Raw genomic sequence first — 12,761 nt, forward strand, 5'->3', positions numbered from 1 at the left:
ATAGGGAAAAAGCTAAGGGACATTCCTGTTGGACAGTCATCGTCTTTGGCCTTAATATATCTGATCCACTGAACAAAATAATTATCCTGGTGGTATAACACACAGCAAAATTTCTCATTTAGTCAGGTAACTTATGCCCAGAGTGCACTGACCACTAGGAATCCTCATCTGGGTCAACTAGGAATAATTCCATTGTAAACAAGAACATCCATATTGCCTGATGTGAAAGTTTTGCATAAAATGTCCCATCTTCTATTTCCAATTTCTTCATTTTTACAATTTGTGTATGCTTAATATATGCAGATTTATTTGAATCATCATTTGAAAGAATGTGGGTGTTGAAATTCCTTATGTAATGTTTGAGCTCATGTAATGAGCTCAATGCCATATTTGTTTATTTGTTAATTTTTTTGTGTGATAATAGTGTTTAGTTTGTTTTTGGTTTGTTATTGCAGTGAAACTCGTTATTTTTCATAGTTGAATTACAAACGGAACCTCATAATCATCACTGACTGTACACATGTTTATATGAAGTAATACATATACATATAAAAAAAATATATGCATAATTTTCTTTGCTTGAGTCATATTTTATATTTTAATGTTTTTGTTGATATTTTAATGTAAATTATATTTGATACTTGTTTGCATATTTAAATTTAATCACATAAAGCCACTACAGTCTAAGCCATTGAATATATGTGCAGTTCTAAATGCTCAAATAGAAACATATCCTCAGTGCTGCTCATGTTCAGGCACTTCGTAACCAAGAGTATCTCCAAGATGCTGATGGGCGAAGAAGGCTCTGGCCATTTGGTTTATGTGGTTGTAGGCTCCAATGCTTCGAAAGTATTCAATGTAGTTCCAGAAGTCTGAGGTTGAATATGGCCAGTAGGGCACAGCAGGAGATTCATCATAGGGAACTGTAAAATAATAATAATAATAATAATAATAATAATAATAATAATAATAATAATTATGATTATAGGATAATTTAAGGATATATATATATATATATATATATATATATATATATATATATATATATATATATATATATATATATGAACCTAAAAAGTTTCCATACATATTTGTATCTTTAAAAACATGCTTCAGGATTATTCCAAGATATTTAGATATTATCTGAAGGTCTTTTATACTGGAGATTTGTCACACTCATATATTATCTACAACTGCACCTACAAATACATTGTAGTTTCTTCATATTTATTTATAAAGAACATTACAAGGAGTAACTGCAGGGTACTGTGATTATTTGCAGAGTACTAATATGTGTTTGTGTGCATATATAACTGTGTGTGTGTGTGTGTGATTAATGGTTTAACACCATGAATGGTTTTGGAAAGACATAATGTCTTTTGAAGAATGTTATTGCAATGATGTGAAATCTTCCAACATCGTTGAACGCAATCATTAAAGGTAACTATTGCTTTATAATGTGGGCATCATAAAGTGTTGTAGTCTATATGTGAAGTAACTGCAAGTTGCATTAAGTGCATAAACAGGTCATGATTTCATCAGCAAAATGAAAAACTAAATCTTACCTCCTTCAGGAATAATTCTGGCATCTAAAATAGAGAGACATTGACGAGAGAGATCCTGAGAAAACACTCTCACAAAGAGCTGATTCAGCTGCTGCCCACTGCTGTGCCCCTTTGGGACTCCAGAAATGTGAGCATTTCCTTTTCAATTATTATTTCTCATGCTTTTCAGTGTCTCAGTGATAAACACAACATAGTATCTTCATATACTCAAATAGATGTTTACATCATTTGATACTGTTTTAGTGCCCTGCTAAGTATACAGAAGAACTTAATTTGAAACTACAGAAATCTCGTGGAATTTCAAGGTCTAATAATATTTTGAAACACTACTTACCACTGAGATGGTTGGCAACAAAAAATGTGAAGAAAACACAAATCACAACACACCACTTCATCTTCCTGTAAATAAACACAGTTGAAATAACACTGAACAGGTAATAAATCAAATACAGCATGAGTCTAATCTAATTCAATTAGTTCTTATTTCCATTGTCAACAAAACATTTCAATTGCTAAAAAATTACAAGACTTTGATATTTTATATCAGAAATCTGGACATATGTGAAAACATTACCTGCTGTATTGCGTTCTCCAGCTAAACTGACCCACAAGAAGCTGAAAAGGCATAGTGTTCTACCCAGGACTGGCTATGTAAACCTGGATGCAAATTTAGGGAAACCCCTCCCCACAATTCCATCCTCAGTTTCCCTTTTTATGAACATATTCATCCATTTTTTTGGTTTATTTTTTAGTACAGGTTATTTCTTTTCAAAACATACATTTGAGATGTATCGTAATTCATTTCAATCCAAAAAGTGGAAAACCAATGGAAAACAAGTGAAGGGGTTTCCATATTACAAATGCAGAGGTAATGAGAATCCTAACAAATACTTAAGTGCTGGTTGACCACTAAAACTGTGTGCATTAAATAAACAGCCATCATCTTTGACAGCCAGTGGAAAAAAATCAATCAAAACTTTAAGATAAATAGTAACTCAAACAAAGAAACTGCTGGTGTCTTCAAACTATTTAAAATGCAGCATACATATATAAATGATGGATGGACTCTGACTTTTTTATAGTCCCTAATCAATTATATGAATAAAACGATTGTCTTAAATGTTATCAGTTTGAGGCAGATTGTAAACCAGATGAGCATCATCTAGCCAATGCAGCCTTTGACAGAGTGAGGGCAGTAGTCTCCAGTCTATAAAAAGCATAAGAAAGGAAAAAAGTGGACACGGATACCAAAAGAACAGATCTTGTTAAAGCTTTTATTCAGCAAGGCATAATCATTTAGTGTAGATTATACAGTGTAACTGCTATCAGTTTCTTTGGTAATGTATAACTTTAAATAATTAAACATACAAAATATGTGACAACAATGTCTGCTGTTCATATAAAATATGTGCATTATATATAATTAGTGATACTTTTTATTGCAAACAGTATAATTTCTTTACACAGACCCAGGCCTAAAATGATCTTATACATTAAGTCAGGTATTAAAAGAATATTTGGCCAAAAATCAGTTCTACACAAAGTAGTTTCTCTTTATTCCAAATATAGCTGATCAGCCAAAAGACTAGAAGATTGTTGCGAATTAGAAACAACAGTAGCAGAGATTTGGAGACATGAATTTTATAATGTGAGTGCCAGAAACCATATAAGCTTATAAGTTGTTTGAGATAACTGAACAACTCATTATGGTTTGAAGCAAGTATGTAATGATTTGTGTGTGTAGTTAGCATAGTGCTATCTGTATGGCAAATGTTCCCATATTACCCAAGTCATCAAACATGTCTTGGATGATCAGCTTCATGTGGGATTAAGGGGGAATTTTTTTTTAAGTGTGATGTTGTCAGTTGTCACATTAGTAAATTTAAGGCTCACAGCCAAGCTGTTCAGTGGGGACCATTTTGCTGACGTCAATATTGTCTCTGGAGAAGAGCTCTTTGGCATGGTAGACAACTTCAGGAGGAAGAGTGCGAGTGCGAGACAGAATCCAGGCGTAATCCACATGGAACATTCTCAAGACTTCAGTACAGGAGTAAACTAGAGACACCGTTGAGTAATCAGTGGACAAGACCCAGTACGGACTATAGGGAGTGACTATTCCAAAGACAGAAAGGTCAAAGTTGTTATTGGGGCCATGAATACAAAAAAGATATTTCATATAGAACGTTTGTGTATATCAGAACAAACCTAAATATGCATTCTCTGTTCAACTTAGTGAAGAGGTTCTGTTTTATATTTTGACTTCAAACCATTATATATTTAATTCTTATGTTTTAAGTACTTTCTTCTGACACAAAAAAGAGCCACAGAAATGGAAATCATAGGGGGATTTCTCACAGGTTTAATCTAAAGTCATGCATACACAGTAAATTCACCAGTGTTAAATTAACACTGTTAGTGTAATAATTTAACACTGGTGAATTTACTGTAGGAGTTGGTGTGTTCTCCCTGTGTCCGCATGGGTTTCCTCCGGGTGCTCCGGTTTCCTCCCACAGTCCAAAAACACACGTTACTGGTGGATTGGTGACTCAAAAGTGTCTGTAGGTGTGAGTGTGTGTGTCTGTGTTGCCCTGTGAAGGACTGGCGCCCCCTCCAGGGTGTATTCCTGCCTTGCGCCCAATGATTCCAGGTAGGCTCTGGACCCACCGCGACCCTGAATTGGATAAGCGGTTACAGATAATGAATGAATGAATGAATGAATGAATTTACTGTGTAAGGCATTGGAAACCTATAAGCATCATAAATGGAAAATAACAATATAAAACTCAGATCAATGTGTTATTCAGCTTGGAAATGTGTAAATTGTTGTTAAAAGTCAGAATCACCAATAGAAAAATGATGATTTACTTAGATTCACCATTTAGCAGCGCTAAACAATTAATGCAAAACTGACAATTACATTGCACAGAAGAGACAGAAGAACCAGATACCTAAACTGGAATTCAACATGCTAGTATACTCACAGTAGGAGAAACTGACTCCAAGCTTCGCTGGTTCTCTCAGGTCTTGTACAATAGCTGTGCCCTCTAACTTCCTCACTTTTCCTTTACTAACAGATCAAGCAATAATAATAAACAAACATGAACACAAACATGAAAAGTTTTGCACATTATTTATAGTATATTTTGCACAAATCACTCACTAGGTCTGAGTATTGAGAACTCTAACTGTCTTGTCAGGTCTTAGAGAGTATTCAGCTTCAATGCATTTGCCTCTTTCAAAGGATGCCGGGAGTTTTTCTATTTCATACCACTTTCCCAAATACTGCACATGAAAAAAAGTGACCATTTGTGGCATTAATAATAAAAGAACAAAAACATATTTTAAACATCCTCCTTAATTATAGACAGTTCATACCTTGGGCAGCTCAAAGTTTGGCTGAACCATTGGTGTGGGACAGGGACCCCAGTGGAATGTCTGAGATGACACTGTGGACAGCAATAATGCTAATGCCAACACAATCGCAGTATTCATGATGGAACCTGAACAACTGTCTGTGGAGTGGGAAGATTGGGCATTAGGAGTTATCATTTGTGAGTTATGAACAGATATTGTTCTCATGGTTTTGCTTATAAATACATTTCTTGTATGCATTGCTGTGGGCATTTAAGTCCATTTTTAATTTTTTAATTTCTTAATCCTTGTGATTTTCCTGACATATTAATAACAGGTTAAAAATTGTCATTAATCTTTTGTAGCTCTCTACAACATGTTTTGCATTTTCTACTTCCAGCCCTATATAGGAAGACTTGTTCTATGTAATAAACCTTCATTCATGCATTCATTCAGATTCTGTATCTTGTTATCCACTTTATCTTGTTCAGAGTCACGGAAGGCCCAGGGCCACTGTGAAACACGTCATTAAGAATGTTCAGAGTGAGACACTACATTTTTTTTTTAAATAATCAGAAATCTGCCTCAAATCTTGTCAAGGTTTTGTTACCTCGGATAAACTTTATTGTGTGGTTGTGGACACTGCAGGGAATATTCTTACCAATAAATTGGAATGTCTGTGGTCAGCTCTAGGGCTAATGCCAACACAATAGCAGCCTTCATGATGGCAACAGGACTAGTATTCCACTGTGCGAAAGGTATATGACTCAAATCTTGTCAATTTGTTAAGATTTGTACCTCAGACAGATTTTGTATATGGTTTCAGACACTGTGGCATATTGTTATCAGTGTTACTATATTAAAAACAAACAAACAAAAAAAAAAAACACCTAGCTAAATAAATAAGCTTCCATTACATTGTGCTAGCTACATAAGCCTTGTAGATCCAGGGCAAAACTAAAGAAGCAAAATTTGATAGAAATATTATGCTGGATGTTGCACTACAATAAATGAAATAAATAGTAATTTATTTTTTTTGCAGAAATATTCCAGGGTAACATTCTATAAAACAAAAGTGGTAACAAATATATAAATATAAGATTTTGCCACTAATTCATTCAAACTGTGGCTATATTTAAATGAATGTATGAGGTTATGTAACCAAGGCAGTAATCCTGACATAACATTTTGAATGCTGTGTTGTTACACCTGTTTGACCAGTGTAGAGGCCAAGTGTATTATGCAGTGTAAAACCTGCTCTATTGTCACTGAAATGTGGGAGTTGAAACATGATATATTTTACAAAAATACTAGAACCTTCTGAATATTTTGGAAACAGCATCAAAACCCAGTTAGTTAAAACAATGAAAAAAATATTCAGTATTGCTTAACTGCATCCCCCCCACATGACTTTCCATATGTATTTATGTGCGTTTAGGTCTATATATCTTCAGTTTATAACTCAAACAATCCCCTTTGGGTCAGGGTTTTTTGTTTGTTTGTTTTGTTTTGTTTTTTCTTTATAGTTGTTACAAATTACTTCTCATATAATTTGAAAAGCAAATCTTTAAAAAAAGATAGATTGCTTACCTGTGTGCAATCCAGCTACCTTCAAGGTATGAGAGATGCAAATGTTGTCCCTGCTACTGCTGAAGTGCCAAATAGGGAAGAGGGGAACAGACAAGAGGAATGAATGATTTGTGACGTCAGTGGGTGTCCCTAACTAAAAGCAGATGATAAGTTAAATTCAAGTCATGGGGGAAAAAAAAATAAAACGCTGTAAGGGGCAAAAACAGATGTCATTTGTTCTGGTATTATAAGATGAATGGAAAATATTATTTGTTTATTAATTTAATATTGGTGATTATTTATTTTGTACACGTATTAGTTATAAAATTATGAGCACTTCTTAGTTACCACACTCACTGTCTATTAACTCCAATGAAATGTGTATATATACATATACATTTTTTGCACCATTTCACCGTTCTTATGCACATTACACATTATATTACAAAAATACACATTACATCCTGTTTTATCACATAATGATTCATTTGAAATAAAAATAAATAATAATTAAAAATTAATTGAATTAATTAAGAATTTAAATAATTAAAAAAATTTAAATCACATATTCATAAATAACACAACTCAAACAATGTCAAACTTAAAAAAAAAAAATTAAGTTACCGGGACTGTTAATGTGGAGGCTAGTGGAATGTTTACTAGCTTCACACAGCATTCACCCTAAACTTGCTTAGCGCTAAAGGTAACGTTTAACCTACACCCGCACTCGTTTCATTAGTCATTTGTACAAAATAAGTTCACAAGTCATACTCTCGAGGTTATGTGTCTGATCTCTAAAAATACGTCATTATATTTCTACGTAAACTTTAGACCAAGATTTAAATTAAGAGCTATCCGAGCTAGGCTTGGCAGGTATTTTCCCTCATATCATCAATCATCAAGACCTGCAGGGAAAGAGCGATGTCAATGATAAGTATTAATTATAAAGCTATAGGAACACACAAAACACTGCAAATCTGGACTTCTACTGTATTTATAATGTAAATTATATTAAAGTGCTTACATTTCATTTTACATTTGATATTTAATTTCATTTTTTTTTATTTTGCTTATAGATTTTTCCTATTTTATCTATATGTAAGCTGCTGTAACACAAATTTACCTTTTATTTTTTAAAGGGCAAGTTTGCCTCAACGTGTAGTAAATGTATAAAAACTACACATGACAATTCTAAAGCTAATGTCTCTTTTTTGTTTTTGGTGCAGATCAGCACTGGCTGTTAGCTATTTTCATGGCAGTTGTAAGTTGTGGGGCATTGAATGAGCTGAGTGCAGATGTCCTCACTCACAGGTTCATGAAAACTGCAGAGGAGGAAGACAGAGCCATGTTAGACCAGCTCAGCAATCAGGAAGAGACCTGTGCAATGCCTCTTTGCCCATCCACAGTTGGTAAGGGTTTGGATCAAGTTTGATAGCCAATTTATTGGAAACACATATACACATATTTTTTTATTTTGTAAAACCTATCAAATGACCATAAACATATACTGGGTAGGTACAGGGTGAAAAATTTGACCAGCCATAAACCCTGTCCATCAGTTGGGAAGGAAACTACTGAGCAGACATTAATTGGGTAGTGGATCATTTTCAGTATAGCTGTGCCACTGACATGGTAGTGTGTGTGGTATACTATGACATTTATGTTGAGAATACTCCCATTTTAGTCATGTTGCCATACCACTGATTATAGACCAGGGTATAAAACAAATACTGCAGAAAAATATGAGGTACAGTCTTTAACTGCATACCAAAACCTACATGTGTAAGAAACTTGTATAACACAGGTTTCAGACACTGGGCTGCGGTATCAGGCTGTTGGTCATTTGAAGTGGGCCACAGCAGCTGCCAACTACCACAGGGAGAAATAGCATAATTACTGTTGAATTTTACTTTTAATAGCGTAGATAGAATTTGTAAAAATTATATATAGTTGTATATTCTGTATGTCAATAACCTGAGAACTGTTGATGCTTATTCAGGCTGGAGGCTTGTGACACTGTGTGTGTGCTTGTTAGTCTAAGAACCAAAATGATAAATACAAAAGTAAAAAAAAAAAGTGTTAATTACAGCTCCCTTCTCCAGACAGGCCTCTGGCACCAGTACTAATGGATGACAGTGACCATCAGTTCAGGTATGAGGTATGAATTTTCTTGAGGAGTAAATTTCAACTTTAGACTCGTCACACTCATTATAGTGTCAGATGAAATTAAAGACACTGAGATGTATAACATACACATATTCTTGCTCACTCATCGTTTGTAGGTCTTTTCATGAAGACGAAAGAAATGAAGGTGATTAATTTACTTTCAAATTGAAGCTACAAATAAATTGAGTGATTATATTTAATATTTATTACTGACATCTTTCTCCTAGTCTTAGAGAGTTTGTTTCTAGTTGGATATGATGCTGTGTATGTGTCAGAACAAGATGAAATCCAGAACTCTTCCAATATGTGAGTGTAGACACAAAATGAAACTGAACAGACATCAAACTGCTATGATTTTTAAGTTTAGTCTGTATTTTCTCCTGCTGTATGTTTGTTGTAAAGGAACACAGAAGAAAAGGAAAACTTTTCAGAGGTTGTACAAACCATGAGACGTTTGAAAGGTTTGAACAAAAATTTACAAAAGTCTCTGGATATGTCAGAGGACTGCAACACCGTCCTCAGGGCTGAAGTCACTTCTTTAAAAAACCAAATCAAAACGTAAGTCATTCTTGCTACCCAAAATCATTGTGAATATATGGACAACGGCTACAAAAACTAATTGATAAAAATGCATTATAAGAATAGCTCGCAATGAATTCCATTATCAATTATTTGGTCTATTGTTTATTCCATAGTAACACACATAAATATCCCAAATCTTGTCTCCCAAATTAAAATTTTGGAGCGTCAATTCCACACCTTCTTGTTCAATGTTTTTTCTTAGTTTTTCATTATTTTCTACATTGTAAATGAACATGGAAGACATTAAAATCATGAAGGAACAAATATGGAATTATTTTGTAAACAAAAAGGTGTGTTATAGTTTAGATTCTTCAAAGTAGACACCATTTTCTTTGATGACAGCTTTGCACACTCTTGGCGTTCTCTCAGTCAGCTTTATGAGGTTGTCACCTGGAATGGTTTTCAGTGAACAGCTGTGGCCTTGTCAAAATTTAATTTGTAAAACTGCTCGCCTTAATGTGTTTGAGACCCCTATTCCACCAACGAAAGATGTGTGTGTGTGTGTGTATATATATAAAGATAAAGATAGGCAACCCTAATATAGACTATTATGTACATTATGTTTTTGCCAGTTCTGTTATAATGATCCTAAGCGATAAATATGTAATGAAGTCGGTGCAATTAGTCAAGAATAAATGCCCAGATGTGTTTTTTAAAGTCTTAAGCAGTTTGGTCAGGATGATAGGAATCTTAAGGATGAGCTGGACACACTTCGTGCTGAGAAACTTGAGCAAGAACAGCTTTATAGTACATATGAAGCCTGCAAAAGACAACTTGTGCGTATCAGAATATTATATATAATGTATTTTTTTTGTATATTAGATAATGTACAAATAATCAGATTATGAATGAAGTAATATTGCAAGTAGCTTTGACAATACAGAGTTATAATTAACTTACTTGTTTATTGTTGTGACAGGAGAAGCAAAATGAAACACTGAAAAATAAGGTTGAGGCTATTTCTAGTGAGGTTTGTGAATGTTAGAGCTGGTAACTGTTATTTTCGGTTGATCATGAGCTAGAAGAAATGTATGGGTTTACTAATTTTCCTTTAACACAGATAACAAGTGTTCTGGGTGAAAAAGACATGTTCAAGGAAAGGACTGAGGAACTCAGCCAACTCCTAATGGCATTGCAGGTGTAGTTTATATAATCCTACAACATTTGTTATTTTTAAATTTACCAAAGATGTCCTACTGGGTTATTGTTCTTTAGTACTAAATGTTGGTAAAAATCGTATGATTGATTGTATTTTGTGTGTGTTGAACGTAGCAAGAAATGGAGGAAAATAACCTTCATTATACCCGAACAAATGAGCTGATTCAACAGGTAATTCAGGTTACTGTGATTTTGAAATTTTACCATCTTCTCGTTTTGTCCAGCATTTTCTGTAAGCCGTGTAATGTTAACAGTGTGATATGTGTGTCACATACGTTCTATTATTGGGAATTAATGTTATGTTTGGTTCTCTTAGAAAGAGGTTTTGATCAAGCAGCTGGAAGAAACCATTGCAGACTACAGGACCATTAAACAGGTACTCTGCACATCTGTATAATAACATATTCATACAAAATTGGGAAGGAAAAATTTTATCGTTTTGTTTTCATTATACAGGATATGCAAGAGAAGATACAAGACTTGGAAGGTCAGTTGGCTTTGGCTTTAGTGTAAGTATGTTTTCCATCATTTAAATTTGTCCGTCATTACAGGTGAGACAACAGAATGAATGAAAATGTTATTTTCTCATGTTTTAACAGGAATGGAAGTGGAGGTACTTTCATGAACATTGATAATACACTACCTGAAGATATTCAGCATTCTGTCTCTCTTGGAGAAGAGCTTGGTCTTCTGTCAGGGTGCCAGGTAGACTTCTGTTATTATATGTCTTGTACACAAAAAATATGGTTGTCTGTTTTATCTGACGGAATTATATATGAGCAAGGCCTTAATGGTTGCGCCAAATCTCTCTTTTTTTAGATGCTCCTCTCAAGATTTAGTTTTGGGGTGATAGTAATAGCATTGTTTGATAGGATTCCTGGGAGTGATTTCTGGTGAATAGGTTAGTACTGGGTAACCGTTTTGATGTGATAGATGGCATTTCCCAGTGAGGACGAAGAGAAAGAGGAAGGAAATGGCACACAACAGCATACTATAGAGGATGAATGGAGGGAAAATGAAGATGAGGCAAAAATAGAAAATGTAAAGCACACTAAAGAAAGCATGATTGTTGAGGTGGAAACCAGTCAGTCAGATTGTCCAGCAAGGTTTGTTTACAATGTTTGATACAGTGATATTTTGTTATTGTATTTAGAAATTATTAGCCCACTTTGTTGTAGTTTAACTGAATTTGATTGGCCTAAGATAACCAACTGCATTCTTTAGTAGATGGCTGGTGAAGAGTGGCAGACATATAAAGAAGGGAGCTCATGCTGCTGGATTGTTGGGCATTGGCACCCTTGTTCCTCTGTGTCTGGTCAGAACTTTTGCTCCTGTCATCAGCGACTGGGTAGGCCTTAGTTGTGCTGATTTAATTTGGAACCTGGCTCGCGGTCTGATTGAACCTTACTGTTCTATTTATCACATTGGCCTGCCTCCTGTGTAGTCTAATGAAATAAAAAATACATGTCTGTTTTATTTGTTTCCTCACAGCAACATTCTTGAAGTGTTAAGGTTTTACTTAAATATCTTAAATATGTATTTAAGATTATTTTAATACTCTGCAATTTTTTAATTTCTATCAAATTTACAATGCTCTAATGTATTATTGCTGTTGCAGTAACATGTAATTTCTCTGATGTTACATATTGGTTAAGGATACACAAAAAAGAAAACAAGGATGATTTCAAAATTACTAATAAACAGAAATGGTTGGTACGGTGGTGCAAAAGCTACAGGGTTCTTGTACTGTGAGCCTGGCCTCAGGTGACCTCTGGACTGTGAAGACTTTGGTGTGTTCTCCCTGTGTCTTTATGTCCATGTTTTTTCAGTTTTTTTGTAGTTAGTTCACGTTTTGTTGAGGAAATAATAATTCACATATAAGCACTCATCTTGGTTAAATAAGTGTCATCAAAACTTAATAAAACCTAGTTGTTTTTCAGGGAAATTTATTGACCAACATTTCTTTTCATGTCTACAGAAAAGATTAACCTAGAAATATTAAGAAAATAAAGAATAGGAAAATAAGTATTCAATGCATTCTCTACAAAAAAAAATTATGCTTTACATCTTATGAGTTGTTTAGTGTGTGTATATATATATAAAAGCAATTTTTAATCTGACCACTGAAAAGTAATGGAATAGATGTATAAAACTTTCTAATATAATAATTCCAATAACAAAAACAAGCATGTTACCAGTTGTAATGAGAAATTATATATAAAAACGTGGTTACTTTTAGGTAATAAAATGCTCAAGTACCTGGTAAATCAACAAAATGTTTAAATCATGACTGAGAATTCTTTTTTTATCCACAAAATTTTCTTAAAGTGTAGATTATGTATATGATTTCACATGCTGGCAGGGTTCTTG

The 12,761-nt window shown here is 34.0% G+C and overlaps 3 protein-coding genes across 14 annotated transcripts; 1 reads left to right on the plus strand and 2 right to left on the minus strand.

Moving 5' to 3' along the window:
- Window positions 1-642: 642 nt before the first annotated feature.
- otos (otospiralin) lies at window positions 643-2,160 on the minus strand. The gene is made up of 4 exons (XM_066660433.1): window positions 2,140-2,160; window positions 1,900-1,964; window positions 1,566-1,589; window positions 643-923 (listed from the first exon to the last, which is right to left on the minus strand). The coding sequence occupies exons 2-4, from the start codon at window positions 1,958-1,960 to the stop codon at window positions 736-738; spliced, it is 273 nt and encodes a 90-aa protein (XP_066516530.1). The 5' UTR covers window positions 1,961-1,964; window positions 2,140-2,160; the 3' UTR covers window positions 643-735.
- A 724-nt stretch (window positions 2,161-2,884) lies between these two features.
- On the minus strand, window positions 2,885-7,124 carry apodb (apolipoprotein Db). 2 transcript variants are annotated; one of them, XM_066668120.1, is made up of 6 exons: window positions 7,110-7,124; window positions 6,507-6,565; window positions 4,941-5,077; window positions 4,726-4,847; window positions 4,547-4,632; window positions 2,885-3,677 (listed from the first exon to the last, which is right to left on the minus strand). In XM_066668120.1, the coding sequence occupies exons 3-6, from the start codon at window positions 5,055-5,057 to the stop codon at window positions 3,448-3,450; spliced, it is 555 nt and encodes a 184-aa protein (XP_066524217.1). In that variant the 5' UTR covers window positions 5,058-5,077; window positions 6,507-6,565; window positions 7,110-7,124; the 3' UTR covers window positions 2,885-3,447. The 2 variants fall into 2 exon arrangements, with proteins under 2 accessions (XP_066524217.1, XP_066524132.1); XM_066668035.1 differs by lacking the exon at window positions 7,110-7,124 and having other exon boundaries at window positions 6,507-6,610.
- Window positions 7,123-12,738, plus strand: LOC136693987 (protein KASH5-like). Of its 11 annotated transcripts, none has more exons than XM_066667340.1 (16): window positions 7,139-7,188; window positions 7,317-7,419; window positions 7,712-7,894; window positions 8,588-8,636; window positions 8,768-8,796; window positions 8,879-8,957; window positions 9,054-9,209; window positions 9,892-10,009; window positions 10,153-10,203; window positions 10,294-10,371; window positions 10,506-10,562; window positions 10,708-10,767; window positions 10,848-10,900; window positions 10,991-11,096; window positions 11,325-11,497; window positions 11,616-12,724. In XM_066667340.1, exons 2-16 carry the CDS (start codon window positions 7,407-7,409, stop codon window positions 11,833-11,835), a joined length of 1,425 nt encoding a protein of 474 aa, XP_066523437.1. In that variant the 5' UTR covers window positions 7,139-7,188; window positions 7,317-7,406; the 3' UTR covers window positions 11,836-12,724. The 11 variants fall into 11 exon arrangements, 7 of the variants coding, with proteins under 7 accessions (XP_066523774.1, XP_066523845.1, XP_066523696.1 ...); XM_066667416.1 differs by having other exon boundaries at window positions 7,140-7,188; window positions 11,619-12,724; XM_066667492.1 differs by having other exon boundaries at window positions 7,140-7,188; window positions 7,317-7,414; window positions 7,711-7,894.
- Window positions 12,739-12,761: the final 23 nt, after the last annotated feature.

This window comes from Hoplias malabaricus, chromosome 1 (assembly GCF_029633855.1).
Source record: "Hoplias malabaricus isolate fHopMal1 chromosome 1, fHopMal1.hap1, whole genome shotgun sequence".
NCBI classification, from domain to species: Eukaryota; Metazoa; Chordata; class Actinopteri; order Characiformes; family Erythrinidae; genus Hoplias; species Hoplias malabaricus.